Genomic DNA, 25,565 nt, shown 5'->3' on the forward strand with positions numbered 1-25,565 from the left:
TCTTCCTCGTTGACAGGTGATCTAGAAAGCGCTCCGGTGTTGACAACCTCTGGGGATGGCGGCTGCTTCTATGAGTTTGAGTGGCACACAGCTGCTGCCTGTGTACTGTCCAAGACAGAGGGCGAGAACTGCACGGTCTTTGATTCCCAGGCAGGTGCGTGTGCCCACGTAATACCTTTGGTGGTTTGGTGTCACCTGGAACCGCTTAGGTTTTGTTTGTTTGTTTTTTAACTTAAATATTTTCTTTTCTTTTTTTTAAAGTTTATTTTTGAGAGAGAGAGAGAGAGAGAGAGAGAGAGAGAGAGTGGAGGAGGGGCAGAGAGAGAGGAAGATGCAGAATCTGAAGCAGGCTCCGGGCTCTGAGCTGTCAGCACAGAGCCGACGCGGGGCTCGAACTCACAGACCGTGAGATCATGACCTGAGCCAAAGTCAGACACTCAACCGCCTGAGCCACCCACGCGCCCCTTCCTTAAACATTTCCTAGGAAAGTTTTAGAGATAACCTGCTTCAGGATTACATTAATGCTGAAAATTTTGAAAATTGGACATTTGAGGTTGAGATCGTGAAAAACCTACCTCTTAAATCATGGTGCAGGTAGGTTTGCCGAATGCAAAACTTGAGGATCCCAAGAAAAGAACCATGTTGTGAAGGCTTTTTGCAGAAGTTTAGTGACCCAGAAACCTACCTTAGACTTTTCAAGAAGGTCACACTGTGTTGTGGTCATACAGCTTTGAACACACTGGTGGTTTATTCAGTCAGCATTTGAAGCCAGCCAGGGGCTTCAAATTGGGTTTTTAGGTTAATGCAGTAAAAGGGGCTTGGTGGTGGTGAATCCATGTGCAGGGGAAATGTCCGTAGGTGCAGCTCTGGTGGCCTGGAGGGGAAAGCACCTTTTCTGCCATTTTGCATCTTCCTGCCCTCATCAGATGGTTCCTGGGGAGACTTTCTTTGAAGTTGCAGGCTTGGGGCCCAACTTGGGGCCCCTGTGGTCCAACTGACCTTCTTTTTTTTTTTTAATTTTTTTTTTAATGTTTATTTATTTTTGAGACAGAGGGAGAGTGCGAGCAGGGGAGGGGCAGAGACAGAGGGAGCCACAGAATCTGAAACAGGCTCCAGGCTCTGAGCTGTCAGCACAGAGGGGCTCAAAACCCATGAACCGTGAGATCATGACCTGAGCCGACGTCGGACGCTTAACCGACTGAGCCACCCAGGCGCCCCGCAGCTGACCTTCTTGACTGTGGTCCAACTGACCTTACATATTGGCATTGTTTTTACTCTTCCTTAGGGTTTTCTTTTGATTTATCACCTCTCACGAAGAAAAATGGTGCCTATAAAGTTGAGACCGAGAAGTACGACTTTTACATAAATGTTTGTGGTGCGGTGTCTGTGAGTTTCTGCCAGCCGGACTCCGGAGCCTGTCAAGTTTCAAAAAGGCAAGTGTAACTATTTTTAGTTACGGGTTTTCCTTAGGTATCTTGCGCTAACAAATATTCAGGGACAGGTTTGTTCTCTACTGACATCATTGCTTTGCAAGGAACAGTAAACACTGAGAAGCCCTGGCCTAAAAACCTAAACACCAGAGGATGCTAGGAGGTTGAGATCCTGGATAAGGAGGAGCAGGCCACACCCTTGGAATTTACATAATTCCTTCTGAGTCGCTTGCATTTCTGGGTTGTGAGATAGTTAGCACAGGGTTCTCTGTTGGGCGTGGTATCGGTTCAGGTGAGGCGTCGTACGTTAAACCAAGCGTGCTGAGCGTGGCCCTGGGTCCTGGCGTGGGGGTGGGGCTGCCCTCTGCCCCACCGCAGACCCTGGTGATCTGCAGCCCTGGAGCATGGACATTGCCCCCACCACACTGCTCGGTGGCCGTTTCGCCCGTGTTCCAGCACTGCAGTGCTTCTGGCCTTGGTATCCTTTCTGAGAGACGTTTGTTTGCTTGTTTTAGTGATAACAAGGCTTGGAACTTGGGACTGAGTAATGCTAAACTTTCCTATTACAACGGGATGATCCAGTTGAACTACAGAGACGGCACACCCTATAACAACGAAAAGCATACACCGAGAGCCACGTTGATCACCTTCCTTTGTGACCGGGACGCGGGAGTCGGTCTCCCTGAGTATCAGGTAGGAACTGTGCGGTGTGTGGGCGTCCATCGCTGAGGAGAGCCGAGAGGGAGAGAGTGGCAGTCCCGTCGAGGTGGGGGAAAGGAAGACGGTGGGTGGGACAGGGCTGCTGACTTTCCTGGAGTGGGATGAGGCTCTAACCACAGGTGAGGTGTGAGCTCTGGGCTTTCCTGGGGATAAACCATCACGTCGTCTGGCTCCCTGATGCCTATACAGGAGCCTATCGTGGGCCCTTTATTTAGACGCAGAGCTATTATTAGTCTGGTGTCCTGGCCAAATCATCATCTCCTGTGATTTTAATTAATCCTTTTAGATTTGCCAGGGTACGTAGGCAGTATTCATTTTCTGAGCTGTTTATTCGTTCAGTGGGCTGTGTACCTCAATGGTAACCCACCACCCAGTTGGCTTTGGGGACAAAACTCGTATCAAAAATCAGCCCTCAGTGCCACTTAGCAGAGGGTAGATTTCCATCTTAATTTATTCCTGGGAGATCTTCATGTCAGTAAGACAGACGTAGATGGACAAAAGTAGACCGTCTTTCCTATAGTTCTTACCGACGGAAAATGCCCATCATTTTGTAAATGCTGGCTTTATTTATTTTTTTTTTTAAATTTTTTTTTTCAACGTTTATTTATTTTTGGGACAGAGAGAGACAGAGCATGAACGGGGGAGGGGCAGAGAGAGAGAGGGAGACACAGAATCGGAAACAGGCTCCAGGCTCTGAGCCATCAGCCCAGAGCCTGACGCGGGGCTCGAACTCCCGGACCGCAAGATCGTGACCTGGCTGAAGTCGGACGCTTAACCGACTGCGCCACCCAGGCGCCCCGATGCTGGCTTTAATAACATTCCCTTTTTTCTTTGCCATCCCATGTCTCTCCCTGTCATGTGACCAGGAGGAAGACAACTCTACCTACAACTTCCGGTGGTACACCAGTTACGCCTGCCCGGAGGAGCCCCTGGAGTGTGTGGTGACCGACCCCTCTACGCTGGAGCAGTATGATCTCTCCAGGTGAGGCCAGGGTCAGCCTGGCCTTGGCCTTGGCCTTGGCCCTGGCCCGGGTCCAACGTAGTGCTAAGCTGGCTTAGGCTTTGCTGGTGAGCACGTAGCTGGTTGGTAACGGGGAGTCAAGTAGGTCGTGGCGGTGCAGGACCAAGATGGAGAGTTTTAAACAGAAAGAATTCTAACAGTGGTGTGGTAGGCTTTGTGACATCCACTGCTCCTTGCCACAGCAAAGCCTCAGTCTTCAGCTGCGTGGTTTGAAACAAGGATTGTCAGTACAGAGGTGCGGGGGAGGGGGGCAGTACACGGTCTGCTGAATACTGACTTCAGTGAAAGTCGAGATACTCGGGGGTGTTATGAGTCACGGTGAGCTAAATTCCATAGTTTGAATGGCAGGGCATGTTTCATTCTGTGTGTCCTCAACCACTTAGAAATGAATTGTCAGGCTGAAATCCGTTAGCATTAAAAGCGTGCATTTTGCTTTGAAATTTTAGCCTGGCAAAATCTGAAGGTGGTCGTGGAGGAAACTGGTACGCCATGGACAATGCGGGCGAGCGCAGCACGTGGCGGAAATACTACATCAATGTGTGTCGACCCCTGAACCCGGTGCCGGGCTGTGATCGATATGCGTCGGCTTGCCAGATGAAATACAAGAACGATCAGGTGAGCCTGCCCTCCCCAGTAGTCTCGTTTTCCCTGCCGCCCCCAGCACATGACTCAGTGGGCGGAGGTGGTTATTTTGGGACTTCCAGGTCAAAGTAGGCCTGGCTGCTGAAGTGAAGCCCTGTGAGTAGGAGTGGGGCCCCAGCGTAAACTCATCCGCCCTCCCCCCCCACCGATGTGGTCGTGCTTGAGTCATTGTTCAGATTTAGAACTGCACGAAATGCCCAGTGCTGGTGACCTCTGATCTCCATACAGGGCAGAGGACGCTCCTAATGGTATGTCCAGCCTGAGTTCAAAAGTGTCTTTGAGGCCAGTAGATGTCTGTAAAGAATAGTTTTGCTTCCAAAAGCTCACGAGGGGGAAGCCGGCTTGGGAGAGCTGCCGTGGCCGAACAGATCCACGCGTGAGCTCTCACTTGGGGCGCCAGGCTGTGCTGCATCATCGATTGAATGCAGTTACTGCCAGAGTTTCAGTACGTTTTCCTGTGCTCCTTGGACATGGCGAATCTTGAAATAAAGATGTACGTGTGCTTCCTCAAAAATAGCACGTCGGGAATGGGCTTTTCCTGGCACATGTTACATGGCCGCTTGGAGGGGTTTTCCAGGAAGCTGGTGAGCGCACTCTGGTGGTCGAGAGTGAAGTTCCCTGCTGTGTTCACACGTGTGCATATGTGTGTGCGCGCTTTGTTGGAGCAGTGACTTCAGGGGATAGTCGGTCCTCTTCGTTCGCGGGTTCTGTGTTTGAGATTCACTCACTTGCCTGCACGGACTTGTGGCCCACACTCAAATCTGGCCGTGCTTCTGGTCATCCATGGACATGTCCACCGTCTCCTGTTGGCTCTCCTGCTGAGACCACAGTGGAGTGGAGACACGAGGGGCGGGGGCTGGTGGGAAGGGCAGCGCCAGAAGCTCCTGGTTCTGGGCCAGGTGGACGAGGGTTGAGTCCTGCCTTGGATGCCTGTTAGCCGGGCAGCCTCAGACAAGTCACTTAGCACATCTGAACCTCCTTTCCCTTTTTGTAAAATGAGGAAAATAGAACCTGCCAGCATGAGTTGTTTTCAGGATTTGAGATCATCATCTCTGTGGGATATGTGTATGTAAAGGTACGTGATCCCTTTGGGATGATGGTTCAGCGTCTGTGGTGACTTTACAGACACGAGAATCACATGTACCAGTAGTGAAGTCCTCTTTGGAGGGGAAAGCCCAATAGACACGTTTGTTTGCAGGGTTCCTTTTCTGAGACTGTCTCCATCAGCAACTTGGGGGTCGCAAAGACGGGTCCCATGGTGGAGGACAGCGGCAGCCTCCTTTTAGAGTACGTGAACGGCTCAGCGTGCACCACCAGCGACGGGAGGCTCACCACCTACACCACCAGGATCCATCTCGTCTGTTCCAAGGGCAGCCTGGTAAGGCGCTGTGTGTTGCCCACGACCTTGGTTCCTTTGGGTCTTTTGTGACTGAGAACCAGCTGACGTGTCTCTTGTGGAGATGAGCGAGTCTCGAGTGGAGTTTTCTCTCTGGCTTGTGTGGACTCCATTCTGTCTCTTACTTCTTGTCAGCTGGTGATCTGAGAATCCTGGCGGCAGAAAGCGTCTTTGAGACAATTTCACCCAAACCCCAGCATTCATAGATGAGGAAGCTGGGGCACGATGCCGCTCTGATTCACGGATAAATGATGAAGATTATATGTGTGAAACGTGGGCAATCAAGGATAAAAAATTAAGGCTAGGAAGTAGAGAAAGTGATAGAGATTGCTTTTGGCCCTGAGTTCCTTAGCCAGGGTAGAATAGAAGAGAAACCCCAAATAAAGATGCTTATGTACCGTCCCAATTGCTTTTCTAAAAAAAAAAAGTTGGTAAAAAATGTATAACATAATTGGGGCGCCTGGGTGGCTCAGTCGGTGGAGCGTCCGACTTCGGCTCAGGTTTAAGAGTTCAAGCCCTGCATCAGGCTCCATGCTCACAGCTTGGAGCCTGCAGCCTGCTTTGGATTCTGTGTCTCCCTCTCTCTCTGCCTCTCCCCCACTCATGCTCTCTCTCTGTCTCAAAAATAAAGATAAACATTAAAAAAAAATTTAAAGCGTATAACATAAAAGGTACCATTTAAACCACCTTTAGGTATACAGTTCAGTGGCATTAGATACATGCACGATGTTATGCGCCATCCCTGGCACTCATTTCCAGAACGTGGCTATCCCAAATCCAATTGCTTTTTTATCTGGAGTTTTACATTTATATCTAGGTCACATGTTTTTTGAGTAATTATTCAAAGTCTTAGGTGAATGCACAGTGGAGGTAATAGAATTCACGTTTGTTATCAAATAACTTAAAGGGTCAGGTACACATTTTAAGGGTCTGTTCCAGCTTCCTGTAGTTTCTTTGGAACGAACGGCAAAATGTGTTCAGTCCTCAGCAGTCTGTTGAACTTTGTCACATACATTCCAGTTGCCTCGCAGACCCCAAGTTCTCAGTGTCATTTGCCAACATGTGATTTTTTTCCGAGAGACGATTTCTTCAGAGGTCAAGGAGGGGTCTTTGATAAGGGGATGAAATCCCTAGCTGGACGAGCATGGGCCCACGTCGTGCAAGGTGTTCCATGACTGAACTGTAAGCGTGCTCCTTGAGTAGCCCGGGGATGGGTTGGCTGTTTCCTTCCTCAGTCTCAGGAAGAACTCCTGGCTGCCCAGCCCAGCCCTCGCCACCTCCTGGGCATGTCTGTTTTCCCTCCTTGGAGCCTTGCCCACCTCCCCTTCTCACTGCGGTTTCTTGTTCCCACGGAGATACTGGACTGTTCCAGAAGGTTCTCTGGGATCCTTAGTTTTTCAGCTTCCCTGTGACACCTCATGCGGGCAGCGTTCTGCAGTCTTCAGAGCAGCTTCGCGTCGTCACTGTATGTCTGAGTACTTGTGTGGGGCTTGGTACACACGGTGGGCCCCAGACACCATGAACAGAGGTCGTGTCGCAGAGTTCTGCAAGCCACAGAACTTTCAGAACTTTCACCGTTAAATCAGCACCTTTTCACAACCACAGTGTAGGGCAGAAGGCACAGTTTTTTTTTTTTTTTTTTTTTAAGGATTTTTAAAACTTCATTTATTTTGAGAGAGGGGGTGGGGCAGGGAGAGAATCCCAAGCAAGCTCCACACTGTCAGCACAGAGCCTGAGGCAGGGCTCGAACCCACCAACTGTGAGATCGAGAGTCAGACGCTTAACGCCTGAGCCACCCAGGTGCCCCAGGACAGATGTGTTTTTATCTTACTGTTAGAGTTGCTGAGGCTGAGGGGGGCGGGGAGGGAGGGCACTTCCAGGCCAGAGGGTGCTTGGTGGGTAAGGTGTGCGCCCACCATCAGGTGCCCAATGTGTCCTCCTGTGAGCCTGGGCAGGTGTCCTGACTCTCTGTGCCTCTGTTTGCTCACCTGTGTATAGATGGTAGGTGATTACAGAACCTGGTTCCCAGGTCATTATGACGCTCGGTTGAGAAATGCTAATAAAACAGCACAGTGGTAAATGCTCTCTCAGCACAAGCTGCTGTTCCCTGTAACGAGGCAGAGCTCCCACAGGAGGCGGTGCGGCGCATGTTTGGGCAACATTTCACTGAAACACACCCAGGACAGTGCCCACATTGTAAGTTACCGGCAGCCGGTGAACCCTCACGCATTGAGCAGGACTTTGCAGCCAGACCCCACACGGTGGCAGTGCTCACAGCGCCCGCGAGGCTCCCTGTGACCCTTCCAGGCTCCTCTGTACCCTCGGTCCCCAGTTCTGAGCTTCTGTCAGTAAAATCTCCCATGCCGGGGTCTTTTGTGTCTTTCTTACGTTCCATACTCTTGGTGTGGAGTGTTTTTCAACAGCGTGGACTTAAACCCAGATCTGGACCCCAATTCTGCCATTCACTGCCACGTGACCTCGGGTAAACTTCTTGACATCTGAGCACGAGAGGTAGTATGTCCTTAGTGGGAATAATAGGACATGAAATTGTAATTAGGGAGTGCGCACTGAGCACCTAGTCTGTCGCTGACGCATAATTAAACTAAGTTCAGTAGACTTTAGCGCTTTGTATGTGCTAGGCTAGTAGTCCCTTGGTGAGATCGAGTTCCATCTCCTTATACTGACTGTTACTCTGCATTTAACCTTTCAGAATACCCACCCCATATTTTCTCTCAGTTGGGAGTGTGTGGTTAGTTTCCTGTGGAACACAGAGGCCGCCTGTCCCATCCAAATCATGACAGACACAAAACAGGTATGCGTGCTGTCCCGGGTTGTCTCGCTGCCCTGCTCCTGGATATGCCCACCCCGGTGCCCCCGCTCTGCGCCCACCCCTTCCCTCGTGCTTCCAAACCTGTTCCTGGCTTCTCCATTTCCCGCGCCTTGGCATCACGCATCTGGGCGTCCCCCCGCATTGCTCTCCCGGAGACCCCGGCTCGCAGATGCTGGGCTGAGAACCAGACCCTGGGCTTTACTCCCCTATTACTATAGATTCCTTCCTTTTTCTCCATTGCCCTGTCCCTTCTGTGTTGTGGTGGCACCCTAGCGGGCTCTGGGGGTTCTCCATCACTGTAGAGATGTGGGGGGTTGTCACTGCAGCACCTAAAACGTTCCAGTGCCCTGTCATCTGCGGGATCTGGCCTGTCTGTTTCAATGTGATGCTCACGGTTTTCAAGCTCCGATCTTGGCCCTGTTACTGCCGTTGCTTCTACGTGCCTTTTGCCGTCCTGGCTTATCCTGCTCTTTGGCCTTGGCCTGTGTTCTCGTCCTTGGGTGCCCCCCCCCCCCCCCCCTCCCCGCAGAGCCGTGAGCTGGTGATGTTGTTTTCACGGTGCTGGCTGTGTTCCTTGTGCTCAGTCTTCCTCCTTTCCCTCTCCTTCTAAAAGCTCTGCTTTCACAGTAGAGCCCAGGCCCACCTAAACGAAGGTTCCCACAGGGTCCTGGGCCTGTGGTGCCGGGGAAGGGTAGGGATGGCGGGATGCCGCCCTGCGTCCTCGGTCATGCTCTCTGGGGTTGGGACCCCTGATGCTTCCCCTGAACTGCCGGACTGTGCAGAAGAAAGATGTGGGGGGAGAGTAAGGTTGATGACATCTCCTAGAGGAGAAGGGATGGTGAGGTACCTCATCATGCCTCCCGTTATCATGGTGTTTAAGTGAATGCCTGAAATAGAAAAAGGAACACTTAAACCAACTTTCTAAAGTTTTTCTTTTTCTTTTTTTAAATTATTTATGGGTTATGTATGGTTTCTAACTAACTTTTCCCTTGAGGGTCAGCGGTGGTCTCTTTATTTAGGTAAATATCATAGCCTTGAGAGCTTTCAGGTAAGTTTAATATTTGTCAGCCTGGTATCACACCTGGGCAGACCACAGGGGCCGTATCTGAAGAGGCTGGTGTGGACGGATGCATGGGGCCGCTTTTCTGACAGGGGTTTCAGGTCAGTGGAGAAGCACATGTTTTGTGAGGTCCATACACACAGGTTTGCGAGGGCGCTCCATATTGGCCGTGTTCTTGTGGGATTGGTTTGAATGTATCTCTTCCCCTGTTGTTTCTGCAGGCCTGTTCTATAAGGGACCCGAACAGTGGGTTTGTGTTTGATCTTAACCCATTGAACAATACCCAAGGATACGTGCTCTTAGGCATTGGAAAGACTTTTGTGGTAAGAGTTACATGATGAATTTCTAGTTTGCTTTGAAACAAGGAGAACGTGCGTGTAAGTCATCTGCCGCTGGTGCATGCTGGTGGCAGGTGTCTTTAGGAATGGTCCAGGGCAGTGTGATGGCAGCTGTTACCCAGGAAGAGGTGAAAGAATCCAGATTTGAGGGGAGAGGGAGGTAAAACTTCTACTCACTGCTGTAGTACAGACATGAGGGTGACATTTTTCAGAAAAGAAATTCTTGATCTGTTGCTGTGTGTCTAGAGCAGTGGTCCTGGGCCAGCAGCATTGGCGTCACCCCGGAATTTGTTAGAAATATAAATTCTTGTGGGGTGGGTTCATCAGTTTCTTTTGACCAGCTGCCAGGTGATTCTGATGCCCATTGGAGTCAGAACCACCAGTCAGGAGGAAATGGTACTTACGTTACCCTATAAAAGGGAAACAACTTGGGGTGGCTGTGTTCTCGATTCTTCTGAGAGCACTTCCTTCAGTGATAGCCCTGATATTCTGTCTGGAGCAGCAAGGTGGAAAACCCCCACGTAATGCTGTTCTGTTATGAACTAAGCATTGCTGGAAAGAAAGAACACACGCGTATGTGTATATATATACACGCATATATGTACGTGTATGTGTGTATATACATGTATATATATGTTAGCTTGTGTATATGTATGTATGTACATAGATATATTTGTTTAAATTTTTGCAGCACAGCCACATGGGAAGGAGAGAATACCCTTTGAGAACAGGAAGTTGGGATAAGAATGTCTTACGTGAATTTGACACAGAGGGGAATTTGTCGGTGTAGAAGAGCATACAGCTTGTCCCACAGGCTGGGGGGGGATACCCGAACAGGGTTTGTCCCTCAGCAGCACTTTGGCTGGTCATCTACCCACCCCCAGTCCCCAAACTGCTGCTACAGGGTTCGGTTACTAATAGGTTTATAATAGGTGCGAGTGTATATGGCCACCTGTAAGTGTGAGAAGCAGACAAGAACGTTGTCGACTCACATAGAGGACATGCTGGAAGATAGTAACCCTTATAAAGAACACACTAGAAGCAGCCCAGAGAGCCTCTGCCTTGTGTGCGCTAGCAGGGGCATTGGGTGGTGCCAGCTGTGTCTGGGCTCCTGGGTGCCACCAGGAGAACCATCTGCTTAGGCCAGCGCCACCCACCAGCCGCCTACCCGGCTTTGTCCCCTTGCCACCCGGTCCTCCCGGGCTCGGTGACCCCCGGATATGCCCAGCGGCCTCCCCACGCTGCTGAAGCTGCCGACATCTCCGAGGGTGCCTGAACACCCCCGATCAGAGGGGCCTACAGATGCAGGCCCACAGGACAGCCGGTGCCCACAGCCTGGCAGAGCAAGCCCAAGCTTCTCTCAGCTCTGTGGTTCACTTGCAGGCAAGTCCATGGAAAGGAAAGGGAACCTACATCCAAATTTCGTTAACCATGGCCTCCCGCGCACGGCCCGCACGGCTGCTGAGCACCTGCGTTGGCTGTAGTCCCGATGGGCCGTTTCCCGAGTAGGAAGCTTTGGTCTTTTAAGAAAAGCTGACCTTGATTTTGTGCACGTTGTCCGTGAACACTTAACAGATGTAGAGAAGTCTTTCCTTTCTGCGTCTTCGTACCACAGAACATATTTAACTTCATTTGCATGATAGAATGATACCGGTGTCTTTAGGAAGTACAGGGGATGTTTGCTCCTGGTTCCTTGTAACTGACATTTCAACTCTACACAGTTTCTCTAATATTGAAAATGGTGTCATAGTCTGCTCTACGTATATGTTCCCTCTTGTAGATGGGGCATTGTTCTATGTAATGCATCTTCGGCATTTAGAGATACGGGGCTGTGTAAATAAATATGTGTTTATTATTCCCTAGAAGCAGTTTATGCGTGTTGCCATTTGGATTTTGAATTTTGCATTGTGTACTAACTTCTGGATTTAAGTGCCCAAACGTGTAAATTGGTAACTTGAATACTAACTAGTTAGCCTCTCAGGGTTTGAGTTGCCAGGGCTCTTGTTTGTGCTGAGTTACATGGCCTGTGTTAACGCGTGTGGCTCTTGCTGTCCGGCCTGCAGTTCAACGTGTGTGGCACAATGCCAGCCTGTGGCACCTTCGATGGAAAACCAGCCTCTGGCTGTGAGGCGGAAACCGAGACAAAAGACCTGAAGTATCTGAAGCCAGAAAAGCAGGTTGGACTCGAGAAAACCCTCCAGCTGTCCACCGAGGGCTTTATAACGCTGACCTACAAGGGGCCTCTTTACCCTTCCACAGGTGAGCTCAGAACCAGGTTATTTTGCCACTAACGCATGTCCTGGTGGCTCTGTGCGTGTCTGTGAACCTCCTGAGCGTGTAGGGTACGTGACCATGCAGCACTCCCCTGCCCTCCAGCCTCTGGGCCATGGCATCGCACACTCGAGTTCTCTGTGCTCTGCCAGGCCCCTCGCGTGTGATCCTGTTAAGTGTCGGGACCACACTGTTGACGGTCCCTGTGCCTGTCCTTCCCCCAGGCTCCTAACGTTAGGCCCCTTGGCGGTTCTGGGATGTAAAGCCGTGTGACCTCAGGCTTGTCGTGTAGCCTCTTTGCTTCGGTCTCCTCCTGTCACAGATGGGGATGATGACATTACCTGCCACCTCTGTGGATGGCTGCAGGAGATGACGTGCTGGTGGCTGTGGGGTCTTCACCCGTTGCGGCCGCTGAGCCTCCACGCTTCCTCGGTCCCCCTCGCTGCAGGAGCCCTTTGGTGGTCGTCCTGTTTTTTCCCTCGCCCGCCCTCCACCCCCGAGCGCTCTGTGTTCAACAGAGTGATGGTTCAAGTGTTTAGATCGTGCCATTCCCAGCCACTTGCGCCCGGACTAGAGGCCAGTGCTGTCACAGAGGCTGCGGGACGGGATCCCCCCTTCTTGCTCAGTCCTGCCGACCTCCTGCTTCTGAAACCATTGAGACTCCCTCTCGCCCACCCTCCCCTCCTGAGCTTCTGTCTCTGCTCTCGCCCCTGCCCAAGGTGCTCCCCCCTTAAGATGGCCCTGGGGTCCCTTTCTTCACCTTCTTCGGGTATCAGCTCAGGTGTCCCTTTCCCAGTGAGGCCAGCCCCCTCCTTAAAACCCCCACCACCTGGGGGTCTCTCATGTCTGGGCCTGCTGCATTTTCCTTCCATCAACTTCCCGCCGTCTGGCGAGCCCTAGACTGCATTCCACGTGCTTCGTGTTGGGGCCGCCGGGCTGGAGTGTAAGCTCCTAGGAGGGCAGGGATCGTTTCTGGTTCTTTCACTCCTGCGTGTGGAAGGAACTTAGCGAGTGGTGTTGAATAAGCCGGTGATGTTAGCTAGCGTTGGGGTTGAGGAAAGGATGTTGCATGTGCATATTTTCTAGAATATGAGACCGCAGGACTGTCAGGCTCACCCTGTAAACCCTTTGTCGTGTGGGTCACTGTGGCAGTGAACACGGCCACTCTGTAGTTGACATCAGCCCCCTTGAGACAGACCCAGTGCTGTGATGTCATCATTTTAGAGGGTGGCTGTGAGGTTTGTTCCCAGTGGGGGCATTGTCCTGTTGCTCTGTTTCTTAAAACCTGGCCTCCCTTGTTCCCCAGGGACTGCTGATGCTTTTATCATCCGCTTTGTTTGCAACGATGATGCCTACCCAGGAATCCCCAAGTTCCTGCATCAGGACATTGACTCTGGCCGGGGAATCCGAGATACTTTCTTTGAGTTTGAGACCGCACTGGCCTGTGTCCCTTCTCCAGTGGATTGCCAGGTCACGGGTAAGGCCGAGAGGACCAGGATCAAGGGTGTGTGTATGTGTGCGTAAGTGTAATCACATGTGCGTGTGTGGTGTGTTTTATAGGCAGCATGTTTGTGTTCTGTGCTTCTTTGAAACCCACACTTGCGGTGTTTCTCTGAAAGAGAATCTGGGTATATATAATTAAGAGTTTTAAGCTACGTTTTGTAATCAGAAGCTGCTCAAGAACAGAAGAAAACGCAGGGGAAGAAAGTAAAATACATTCAGAGCTTCTTACTTGAGGACCGAAAAGGCATTAAAGCTCTGTGAGCTGAGCAGTGTCCCCAGGACGCCTCGTGCTTTGCGGGGTCCCTGCACCTCCACGTCGGTGGTACTTTGTTGTGAAGGGCAGTTCTGAGGGCCAGAGCCAGTGTATGTGTCTGTAGGAAGAGCCTTGTAGCTTCCTGGGCCCTTCTGATTCCTTAGTAACGACGTCAAGTTCGTGCATCATCGGTCTTCAGTGTGCCGGTGTGCTAACGCTGGCAAGAGAGCAGGGGTAGCTCGTGTGTTTCCGTGTATTTCAGACCTCGCTGGAAACGAGTACGATCTGAGCGGCCTAAGCCAAGTCAGGAAGCCCTGGGCGGCTGTAGACACCTCCGCGGATGGGAGAAAGAGAACTTTCTATTTGAGCGTTTGCACTCCCCTCCCTTATATTCCTGAATGTCATGGTGAGTAGTGAGCGTTTGACTCGAGTCGCATCTGCCTTCCTGCTGTCCCCCGCCCCAGAGGGATGAACTCCCGGCTCTTGCAGGCAGCGCAGTGGGGTCTTGCCTGGTATCAGAAGACAACAGCCAGAACCTGGGCGTGGTACAGATCAGCCCTCAGGCCGCAGCCAACGGGTCTCTGAGTATCGTCTACGTCAACGGCGACAGGTGTGGGAACCAGCGCTTCTCGACCAGGATAATGTTCGAGTGTGCTCAGACTTCGGTGCGTGAGCTCGTCAGTGAGGACTGGGCCTGCTTGTCAGTGGCTCCATTTCCTGTTTCCCTTCACCCTCTGAACCTTCTCTCTGATTTCACCCTTGGCTGTGTTTTCATGGGTTGTAGGCCTTCAGTAGCATTTGACTAGAACGTACTGTTTTTCTCTGGGTCTTAACATGTTTAATAAGGCTCATGTATTTTTCTCACGGAGATTGAAGGTTGGATATTAATTGTGGCTATCTTTGGCTTAAAAAAAAGATAAAAACAGAAGTTGTTGGTTTCTGTTATAGGGATCACCAACATTTCAGCTTCTGGATGATTGTGAGTACGTGTTCGTCTGGAGAACGGTGGAAGCCTGTCCTGTCGTCAGAGTGGAAGGTAAGACCTGGGGCCCGGCTCACTGATGCTGCAAAGGGATGAAGGGGCAGACATTCCAACCAGCATCTGGGTACAAAACTCCGTAGTGATGGCCACACGCACAGTCGTGAGATGCTTGTTAGTAGATGGATAATTTCTTATCCTAGAGTTTTTTACTCCACTGCCTTGCCACCTTTACCAGGGACATCTTCCCTCACCTACTCGGAGTGACGGCTTATTGGCTTCTCACCTGTGAGAACCGTAACTTGAGGTTTTGTGTGGTTAAGTGGACCTTCACCCTGTGACCCAGGCTTTTCTAGAACGCTGTTTGACAGGCAGTTTGTGTAATGTTACAAGCATGATGGGATGATGTGGAAATGGCATTTAATGCTTATTTTAAGACCGTATTCACGTGATTAAAAATTGTAAGACTTTTTGCCCGAGAGAGTGAGTGCGTGTGGAACTGCAATGGTCCTTCGCTTCCCGTGTGTTCTTGAAGGAGACAACTGTGAGGTGAAGGACCCGAGACATGGCAACTTGTACGACCTGAAGCCTCTGGCCGTCAATGACACGGTCGTGAGTGCTGGGGAGTACACCTATTATTTCCGGGTCTGTGGAAAGCTGTCCTCAGACGTCTGCTCCACGGATGACAAGTCCAAGGTGATCTCATCGTGTCAGGAAAAGCGGGGAGCCCTGGGATTTCACAAAGTGGCAGGTACCGTGGGTTTTTCTTATGCTTTTGTGCAAGAATGGAATCGCATATTAAGGTTCATGCTGAAGGTTTCTTCTTTCCAGAGTAGGAAGAAAGCTGCCTTTGGGTGACATATTCACGTTTCTGATTTCACTTGATTTTCTTAAGCAGAATGCATCGTGACAGATGTCGCTAGAGCTTATTTTGTTCTTACTTAGCAATTCCAGCTATCGATTCTTTGTTGCAACCCAGGGGCACGCTGAAGTAGCCAGTACTTTCTAGAATCAAGTTAGCGGAGATGCATTTAGTATAGGATGTGGCTATAACTTACAGGGTAGGCCGTTGGTCATGATGCCGTCTCAGCAGCTGGGCAAGTAATACTAGTTTGAGAACTTTTAAATAGGAGTAGCTGGGGCGCCTGGGTGGCTCAGTCGGTTGAATGTCCGACTTCAGATCATGGTGTCACTTGTGAGTTCAAGCCCCACATAGGGCTCTGTTCTGTCAGCCTCTTCATATCCTCTGTCACCCCCTCTCTGCCTCTCCTCTGCTTACACGCTCGCTCTCTCTCAAATCATAAAAAAAAGAAGAAGAAGAAGTATGCGATGTGGTGGTGAGTGCATGGGCAGCCCCTAGGGCCATCCTCTTAGTGATGAGAGCCTGTGCTGCTTGTGCCCACCATGAGACCAGAACACTGTAACCGTGGACAAGAGGAGGCCGGGTTTTATTCCTCCTGCGGGGCAGTGGGGCAGGGAGTAGGCTCCGGTGCTGGGAGGCCAGACACACGTGCTCTTGTGGCGATTTATTTGGGGGACGTGACGTGGCTGGGAGACTTTGGGCCCCGAACCTTGTTTTAATCTGGTCATTTCCGAACAGGCCTCCTCACTCAGAAGCTGACTTACGAGAATGGCTTGTTGAAAATGAACTACACCGGGGGGGACACTTGCCACAAGGTGTACCAGCGCTCCACAACCATCTTCTTCTACTGCGACCGTAGCACGCAGAGGGTGAGTGTGGTCACGGCCCACGGGCGTGGCTGCCCCGCTCTTCGAGAGATGCCTCCGCTCCGGCGTTTCAGAGGCCCCTGGTCAGCTGACCGCAAATGCAGTAGTTACGGAAGATGGGTCGAAACCTTGATCAGCGTGTATGGATTTTAACGGACATCACCTCCTTTACTATTTCCATTCTGAAGATTCAAAGTGTGATAAACTACGTGAAGTGTCCCACGTGACATATATGTCGCTCTTCCCTCTTCCAGCCGGTATTTCTCAGGGAGACCTCGGATTGCTCCTACGTGTTCGAGTGGCGAACGCAATATGCCTGCGCACCTTTTGACGTGACCGAGTGTTCATTCAAGTAAGTCCGTGCGTCTCTTGACTCCTTTGGACAGGCTGGTGAACTGCGTGCAGTTTTAACAGTTCATGGTCGGGACAGGGTGTTGGCTTAGGTGGTTTCTCCAAGCCTTCATTTCTTCATATTCAAACAAGTACTTGGATCAGGTTAACTCCTGAACCCTTCACAGCTTTGGGTTTCAGTGATCATTTTGTGCTAAGATGCGTACAGGGAAGTGATTGCGATTGGAACAGAAGAAAAACCTTGCATGATTCACGGTGTGAGTGGAATAGAGTGAGCGGGACGTCACCTGGCCTGTGCTCCACCCTGGCACGCTGCTTGTGTGGCGGGGAGAAGGCGTGGAGAGGACAAGGGCGGAGGTGCAGAGGCCGGGGCGTCGGAGACAGTCGGGGGTGCCCAGACAGCAGGTTCTCAGGGGCTGTCAGTGGCTCTTTTGATCTCTGTCGCCTGTGGCTCCTGGGACTGGGTGACTGGCAGCTCCTGAGGTGAAGTAGAGGCCTCTACTGTGTGTGCATTTCAGCGGTTGCCCTTGGAACTATTGCAAAATAGGCATCTTGTGTCCCGTCCCTGGAGGTTTCATCTGTGGTTCTCAACGGTTGGGGGACGTGCTGTCACTTCTGCTCTGTGATGATCCACCTGAAAAGGGTGACAGACTTACAGCATCCAGCCCTAGGGGAAAGTGTAGTCATTTCCATGTTTTCCTTCCCTGTTTTGTTGTGTTCTCTCCTTTTATCTGGGTAAAGTGACAACTTTTTAAGTTTTAGTAATATGGGAAAGCATACATTCAGTAATATGTGTTTAGCAACTTTGAATCAGAATTTGTTTTGTAATGTTACCTTTTCCAGCTAATGTTTCTTAAGCATTTTCACATGAAACAAATGCATTTCTCATTTCTTTTTTTTTTTAATTTTTTTTTTTTTAATGTTTATTTATTTTTGAGACAGAGAGAGACAGAGCATGAACGGGGGAGGGACAGAGAGAGAGGAAGACACAGAATCGGAAGCAGGCTCCAGGCTCCGAGCCATTAGCCCAGAGCCCGACGCGGGTCTTGAACTCACGGACCGCGAGATCGTGACCTGAGCTGAAGTCGGACGCTCAACCAACTGCGCCACCCAGGCGCCCCCCCAAATTTTTTTTTTTAACGTTTATTTATTTTTGAGACAGAGAGAGACAGAGCATGAACGGGGGAGGGACAGAGAGAGAGGGAGACACAGAATCGGAAGCAGGCTCCAGGCTCTGAGCCATCAGCCCAGAGCCCGACGCGGGTCTTGAACTCACGGACCGCGAGATCGTGACCTGAGCTGAAGTCGGACGCTCAACCGACTGAGCCACCCAGGCGCCCCTGCGTTTCTCATTTCTATTGGGCGTGAACTATCCTTCTGATAGGCCTAATTCATTCAGCTATTCTCTTTGTGCCACTGGAGACTGTTTTCTGCTTTCTGAGATTTGTGTACAAAGAGTCTTATTTTTGTGCATGAAACCTTTCCCACCAAATATATTTATGCTCAGTTTTTATTTTTATTATTTTTTTGTTTATCTCGAAAGAGCGAGAGTGCATGAGCGTGGGAGGAGCAGAGAGAGAGAATCCCAGGCAGGCTCTGTGTTGTTAGTGCAGAGCCCAACGCGGGGCTTGGTCCCACGCACCGTGAGATCGTGGCCTGAGCTGAAACCAAGAGCTAGACGCTCAACCAGCTGAGCCACCCAGCTGCCCCAATGCACAATTTTTAAGAGAATTAATGAAATCAAAGGAAAATGGAATCGCCGGTTAAAATGGAAGTTTATATGTGCATGTTGTAATGAATTTATAGGAGCGCAAACGTGTGGAAAAGGAGGTCACCTTGTCAATAAGGTTTTCTCTGACCGTGCTATCTAACACCTCAGTCTTTCTCTGCCACCGACCCCAAACCTCACATCGCCCTTCCCTGCCTCATTTTTCTCTTCGGCTTTAATTGCCATTTGATATATTGTGTACTTAAAAAAAATTTTTTTTTTAATTCTATTTATCGTGTTTTCCTTCTACTGGTAATTTCTGTGTCATAAGACAGGTGGTTTTCATCCATTTTGCTCAGTACGGTACCCTCAGTTTTAGCACCTGTCTTGTGAACGAATGAATGAATGCTTCCATTCTCTTATCTCCTGAGTCCTCGTCAAGTGCCATCTGTGACCGCGTCTCTGTCTTCACCCAGACCTGGTGTGTCCCAGGGACAGAGCGTGTGTCTTGCTCACCATTAACACCTCACCGGTGTGGGGCTGGCCCTCAGTAACCGTTCTATTTGGGATTTGTGTAGTAAGTAAACGTTCAGCCCGAGAAGCGTCGACACCAGTTCATTTTTATTTCAGTGGCCGTTGGTCTCCTCGGGGTCCAACAGCAGGTAGCTGGCCCCGAGGGAGCTCTGAGTGGCCTGCTCTTTGCTCTTGTCCTCTCACTGGCTTGAGTGTGGGGAGCACTTCTCAGGCTTGGTCTCTGCTCTTTTCTGGGTGAATACAGACTTTTGCTGAACGAGGTGGTGGGAGAGGTCCAGGGTGAAGTTCTGTCCCGGGGTGAGATCGGAGTCCTGGGACGTCAGCCATAGACTGCACCTTGGATCCTTGGTCCTTTCCAGACCGAGTGCTCAGTGCGCACCCTGAATACACGTGAGCCTAATGGCAGTGTTCTCTTCCCTCCAGAGACGGGGCTGGCAACACCTTCGACCTCTCGTCGCTGGCAAGGTACAGTGACAACTGGGAAGCCGTCACGAGGACAGGGGCCACTGAGCACTACCTCATCAACGTTTGCAAGTCTCTGTCTCCCCAGGCTGGCTCGGGTGAGAGAGGACTCTTGGTGGGCTGTTGGCCTGTGGTCAGTTTGGGGGAAGATCAAGTGGGAGCAGGAATCTTTGAAAGTGCATCCCCCCTTGACATCACGCGAGTGCTTTGGCCATGGGGTGGCAGGAGGAATTGTTTAAGGGCTAATGACTGATCCCTGGGGTGGTCCAGGATAAATCAGCATTGGAGACTCTGCTGGGAACACTGTAATTTTGTTTGATCGTGAAGGGTTAGAGGTAGGTGGAGATGGTCATGGTGGCGGATATTTCCTAGCAGGGTAGGAGACACAGGGTGTGAAACAGAGATCGGGTGTGTGCTTTCTGTGTTTCTTGAGAGGAATGTGGGTGGGTGGTCCTTACATCTAAGGCCATGGGTCCCCTTCTCACTTTGTGTGGCTCCCAGTCCAGGAAGTGGGACTAGTTCTTTACCTGGGCAGATGGCACAGACATTTTGGGGACCGGGAAATTGGCAGAGTTCTTGGTAACTCTTAAAGATGGTATATGAGTGCCGGCTGTCAAAAATGTTCTGTTGGCTTCATGTAGGTAGTTCAGCTGCATCGTATTTGGGGTTCAGAAATAACTTAGGCTGTTGAACCTTGGAATCTCCCTGCACCCCATGCCTCCCCCATTCCATCTATGGTAAAACAGCATTTAACTGAGAAGTCCTGTGATATCACTGTCGTGTCACTTACTTGAAAGAGAAAGAGCTATTCTGGAGTCACCGTTAGCATCAAATATGTGGCGTGTCTGACGTTACCTGCCTGATAAATTCTAGACGGGAGAATCACGGGAGGTAACTCTTGCCTGTGTCTTGTCTCACAGAGCCATGCCCTCCGGAAGCGGCCGCGTGTCTCCTGGGTAGCTCCAAGCCCGTGAACCTCGGCCGGGTGAGGGACGGGCCACAGTGGAAAGACGGCAGCACCATCCTGAAGTACGTTGATGGGGACTTGTGTCCAGACCAGATTCGGAAAAAGTCGACCACCATCCGATTCACCTGCAGTGAGAGCCAAGTCGTAAGTGACACGGCTTTCTCAGTCCCTGGTGCTCTGCGGGCAGCGTGAATCCAAGGGCCACTGAGACTGTCTTGTTGCCCTTGGGATGTGAGCAGAGGGCCCAGGCTGCCCCCGCACAACAGCCCTGCCCCAGCCCTGCGGCTTGTGGGGCACCTCTTTTCTCTGGCTTCTGGCATGCCTGACCTGGCATTTCTAGTTTCAGAGTTGGTTGGTTCTGTTTAAAGTGTGGTTCCCCAAAGGTCCCCCAAAGGCTGTGGAGAAAACTAGTATTTGAGAGCCCGCCCTGTGTCTTCACGGACGTGGCTCGGGAGAAGCAGAAGGTTGGACAAACTCTGTTCAGGGCAGCTCGCCCGCTTCCTGCCTGTGCAACTTGCTCGATTACTTAACCATCCTAAGCTGTTTACCCATTAATAATGTGAGCTATTCCCATCTTGCCAAACCGAAGTGAGCTGGAGGAGGTAAGAGGGTGCCACGCGTCGTTGCCGGGGTGCGGTAGGGGCACGGCAGAGGGGGGCCGGCCTCGTTTCTGCCGACCGTGCCCGTCTCCAATGGGCTGCTGTGTGTAGGTAAGCAGGTGTGGGCTGAATGAACGGTTTCTTGGGACTGTTTCTCGCCACGGGAACGTCTCCACTCGTGAGCTCAAGATGAAGCCCCGTGTGCTGTTGTGTGAGACTAGGGTTGTAGTCAGTTTAGGAATAAGGACAGGCGGGACCAGCACACTTCGTGTTAGGACAGGGCGCCCGCTCTCTCAGCTGTTTGGCCGGCAGCGATAGGAGCCCAGGGAGCCCCAGGAGCCAGAGGTCGGCCCTCTTAAGGGAGCAGCAGCCGAGGCTTCCTCCTCAGGAAACTAGGCACGTGAGCCACTGGGGCTGGACCCCCGGGCCCCGATAGATACTCTCAGCTCCGTAACCGGGCAGAGGCTCAGGGCAGAGAAGAAAGCCGATGGACGCGGGGTGGGGACGCGGGGGTGGCCCGCGAGGGGCTGTGCACGCGGTGGCCCAGGCCGTGCCCTGTGCTGCACGTGGGCTGTGGCCAGGCGGCAGAAGCGTTGGGATGCGCGGAGGGTCGGTAGAATAAATGGCTCGTTCTTTGGCGGGCTTTTTTGCCTCCAGTAGCAGATTTTGAGGTCCTTTGTTTTTCACAATGTTATCAGCTATTTACTCTTTCCTGACGCACCGGAGCCCTGCAGGGCTCCTCGCCCGCCGAGGCCTCCGCCCCTCCTTCCCAGCCCGAGCTGTGGGGAAGTGTCCATGGGCGCCCTAGCAGATTTCCAGCCCTGGGTCCGTCTCACCTGCTCTGCACGTGTTAAGCCCCCAGTGAAACCCCAGGAACGGGTCTCCACCCTTGGCTTTCCGAAATGTGCCCTCACCCCACGCAGACGCTGCCGCGCGTCCTGTGTGGTGCTGTGGAGAAGCTGCTGCTTGGCATAGGTTGACGTCCTGTGGAAAACCTGCCCTGTTGGCAACGCTCTGTCCTTTGCTCGCAGAACTCCAGGCCCATGTTCATCAGCGCGGTGGAGGACTGTGAGTACACCTTCTCCTGGCCCACAGCCGCCGCCTGTCCTGTGAGGAGCAATGTGCACGACAACTGCCAGGTCACCAACCCTGCCACAGGTGAGGGACGCCACCCGTCGGCCACCCGCCCCCACAGGGAGGGACGCCGCCCGTCGGTCACCCGCCCCCACAGGGAGGGACGCCGCCCGTCGGTCACCCACCCCACAGGGAGGGACGCCCCCCGTCAGTTACCTACCCCCACAGGGAGGGACGCCGCCAGTCACCAACCCCCCCACAGGGAGGGATGCTGCTTGTCACCTACCCCCACAGGGAGGGACGCCGCCCGTTGGTCACCTACCCCCACACGGAGGGACGCTGCCAGTGGGTCACCTACCCCCACAGGGAGGGACGCTGCCAGTGGGTCACCTACCCCCACAGGGACGCCGTCAGTCACCTACCCACACAGGGAGGGACGCCACCCTTCGGTCACCTACCCACACAGGGAGGGACACTGCCTGTCAGTCACCTACCCCCACACGGAGGGACGCCACCCTTTGGTCACCTACCCACACAGGGAGGGACGCCACCCGTCAGTCACCTACCCACACAGGGAGGGATGCCGCCCATCAGTCACCTACCCCACAGGGAGGGACACCGCCCGTCAGTCACCTACCCCCACAGGGAGGGACACCGCCAGTCACCAACCCCCCCACAGGGAGGGACGCCACCTGTCAGTCACCTACCCCCACAGGGAGGGATGCCGCTTGTCACCTACCCCCATCAGGAGGGACACCAGCCATCAGTCACCTACCCCCACAGGGAGGGATGCCGCTTGTCACCTACCCCCATCGGGAGGGACACCACCCATCAGTCACCTACCCCCACAGGGAGGGACACCACCCGTCAGTCACCTACCCCACAGGGAGGGATGCTGACAGTCACCCACCCCCACAATGAGGGACACTGCCAGTCACCAGTGCCCCATAGTGGGGGACCCAACATGAAGCCGGGGAGCCAGACAGCCTTGGGCAGCCGCATTCTGTCGTGTGCGTACCCGTTGGCGTCTGGGCCCCCCCCCCCCCCCGGGTCTACTCGGAGCTCTCCTTCGGTGAGGAGATCAGCCCCTCTCCCTGAGAGTCATGCTGCGGTCCGTGACTCCTGTTTCCCAGGGTGCCAGTCACACCAGCTGTAGGCTTGTGTATTTGTCAGAGTCAGTCTCCTTGTTAACCTTCCAGTGGTAACGTGGGGACAGCTAGGAGACCTCGACTGAATGTCCGTGCCTGGGCCCCAGAGAGGTGTGGGTTCATTGGCAGCGGGAGGGGTGCCATCAGGTCCCCCCGCATCCCACCACAACCCTACTGGCTTCTGTGGCCCAGCCCGGGGGGAGGAGGGGGAGGCTGTGGAGCCGCTGGCTTCTGGGTCAAGAGGAGCCATCCCATAAACTTGGGGACTGCAGCCTCATGATCTAGCCTAGCTGGCCAGGGGCACTTTTAGGGCCATGTCTGTGATTGAGGAGGGGGGCGGAGGGGACTCCTGGAGAGACGTCAGAAGCCCTGATGGCCACCGTGATGTGTGTGTGAGGATGCTGGCAGCAGGCCTCCTGAGTCCATGCGACCTGGCGTCACTGCGTCCGTCCCCTCTCTCCCTCGTAGGACATCTGTTTGACCTGAGCTCTTTAAGTGGCAAATCCGGGTACACGGCCGCATACAGTGAGAAGGGGCTCGTGTACATCAGCGTGTGCGGGGAGAACGAGAACTGCTCTCCTGGCGTGGGTAAGTGCCGCGGCCTCCCGCTGTGGCCCGGCTGTCCCTGCCCGGAGGTGTCCCGACCTCTGCACTCCTGTGCCGGAAGAGAGGAGTAGATCCGAAGGTCGATCACCTTCTCTGCCATAACAGTCCGCTCACGTGGGGGAAACGCGTGGCCACGTGACAACATGTTAGAGACGTGACACCTGTCGAAACCACATTGGACGCTCAGGATTCTGAGCTTTAGCTCCGATTTAACCATCTGCATTTGCAGAAAGCGGTCCTCGGAAGGCCGGTCATCTGAATCCCTAATGGTGTGTTTTTCCTCCCCCTCTGCGTCCGGTGCAGGGGCCTGCTTTGGGCAGACCAGGATCAGCGTGGGCAAGGCGAACAAGAGGCTGACGTACGTGGACCAGGTCTTACAGCTGGTGTACGAGGACGGGTCGCCCTGTCCGTCCAAATCCGGCCTCACCTACAAGAGCGTCATCAGCTTCGTGTGCAGGCCTGAGGCCGGGCCCACCAACCGGCCCATGCTTATCTCTCTCGACAAGCAGACGTGCACACTCTTCTTTTCCTGGCACACGCCTCTGGCCTGCGAGCAGGTGGTGAGTCTGGGGCTGGGCACATGTGGCCTCTGAGAAGTGCCTGCCTGACGCCTGGGGCTGCCCGCAGCCCGGGGGACCCAGGGGGACCCAGTTCTGTCACGAGTTGCACTGCAGCTCACTGACCCCCGGCACCCCCCCCCCCCCCCCCCCCCCGTGGGTACCCAGCATCTTTTATCCAGCCGTGGTTGTCGTGACAGTGAACGGTTGAAGGTGCCCAGTGTTCTATAACCGAGAATTCGGGGACATCGATCCATCTTCCATGCTTTTTCTGTTCAGTTTTTAAATTCCCGTGGGTAACTGAGTGGAGATTAGGAGAATGTCACTGTAGACTCCAGCGAGGTCTTCCCTGTGTGACAGACGGAATGCTCCGTGAGGAACGGAAGCTCCATTATTGACCTGTCCCCACTCATCCACCGTACGGGGGGCTACGAGGCCTATGACGAGAGCGAGGACGACACCTCTGACACCGGCCCCGATTTCTACATCAACATCTGCCAGCCTCTGAACCCCATGCACGGGGTGCCTTGTCCTGCCGGGGCAGCTGTGTGCAAGGTTCCCGTTGACGGTGCCCCCATAGTGAGTATGGGAAACTCAAGGTGGAGACAAGCTTTGCGAGAGTTTTAACCATAACTGCCGCGTCGTGTTTCTTGCGTTCAGTGGAGGGTTACGCACAAAGAATGGAGAGATGAGCTGGGGCTGTGTGTGTTCTGGGACCAACAGGGGAAGAGTGATGTCAGGATTTGGGCACTGAGCTGGCGGCTGCTGACCGCGGCCAGAGAGTCTCTGAGCTGTGGAAGAGAGCATGAACACGGGGATACACGGGCTGCTCGTATCGTGTTGGGAGTCTCCGGGTTGACCCTGGTCCAGAAACTTTTATGTAAAGTGGCAAGAAAGAACATGGAGAAGGCGTGGCTTCTTTCTTTGAAGTGCACGTCTTGTGTGAAGAACATGCTTATGACCTGTGAGTGATTTTTTTGGAAAATGAATTATTCAGGGCAAGAGCAGATCTGCTAATTGCTGGATACCACCCTGCCTTGAAAGTTTTGGTCTCAAACTAGCCCTTTTTAGTATTGCTTTGGGTTTTTAAAAATTACTTGCATGAATTATCTTCGGGTTTTATCAGATCCTTGCTACCTTTTTTGGTGCTTGTTTATTTTTGAGAGAGAGCAAGTGGGAGATGGGCAGAGAGACAGGGAGACGGAGAATCCCAAGCAGGCTCCGTGCTGTCAGCACAGAGCCCGACACGGGGCTCAAACTCACCCAACTGTGAGATCATGACCTGAGTCAAAATCAAGAGTCGAACACTCAACTGACTGAGCCACACAGGAGCCCTTATTGTTACATTTTTTTTTTTTTTTATTTGAGATGCATCTCAAAAGGGTCCA

The 25,565-nt window shown here is 52.6% G+C and overlaps 1 protein-coding gene across 1 annotated transcript in view; it reads left to right on the plus strand.

Moving 5' to 3' along the window:
• IGF2R (insulin like growth factor 2 receptor) overlaps positions 1-25,565 on the plus strand; it is a 104,252-nt gene that overhangs the window by 57,667 nt on the left and 21,020 nt on the right. The window contains exons 14-35 of the mRNA XM_086708267.1: positions 17-154; positions 1,286-1,433; positions 1,946-2,123; positions 3,017-3,132; positions 3,618-3,786; positions 5,012-5,191; positions 7,920-8,021; positions 9,321-9,422; positions 11,501-11,696; positions 13,015-13,185; positions 13,727-13,870; positions 13,954-14,129; positions 14,413-14,500; positions 14,979-15,194; positions 16,044-16,174; positions 16,426-16,523; positions 19,188-19,324; positions 20,147-20,337; positions 21,824-21,950; positions 23,483-23,602; positions 23,924-24,180; positions 24,538-24,756. Coding sequence (XP_086564393.1) covers positions 17-154; positions 1,286-1,433; positions 1,946-2,123; positions 3,017-3,132; positions 3,618-3,786; positions 5,012-5,191; positions 7,920-8,021; positions 9,321-9,422; positions 11,501-11,696; positions 13,015-13,185; positions 13,727-13,870; positions 13,954-14,129; positions 14,413-14,500; positions 14,979-15,194; positions 16,044-16,174; positions 16,426-16,523; positions 19,188-19,324; positions 20,147-20,337; positions 21,824-21,950; positions 23,483-23,602; positions 23,924-24,180; positions 24,538-24,756 — 3,404 coding nt within the window. The remainder of the gene's footprint in view (positions 1-16; positions 155-1,285; positions 1,434-1,945; positions 2,124-3,016; positions 3,133-3,617; positions 3,787-5,011; positions 5,192-7,919; positions 8,022-9,320; positions 9,423-11,500; positions 11,697-13,014; positions 13,186-13,726; positions 13,871-13,953; positions 14,130-14,412; positions 14,501-14,978; positions 15,195-16,043; positions 16,175-16,425; positions 16,524-19,187; positions 19,325-20,146; positions 20,338-21,823; positions 21,951-23,482; positions 23,603-23,923; positions 24,181-24,537; positions 24,757-25,565) is intronic.

Source organism: Puma concolor, chromosome B2, assembly GCF_028749965.1.
Source record: "Puma concolor isolate L17-30 chromosome B2, mPumCon1.1.hap2, whole genome shotgun sequence".
Classification (NCBI taxonomy): Eukaryota; Metazoa; Chordata; class Mammalia; order Carnivora; family Felidae; genus Puma; species Puma concolor.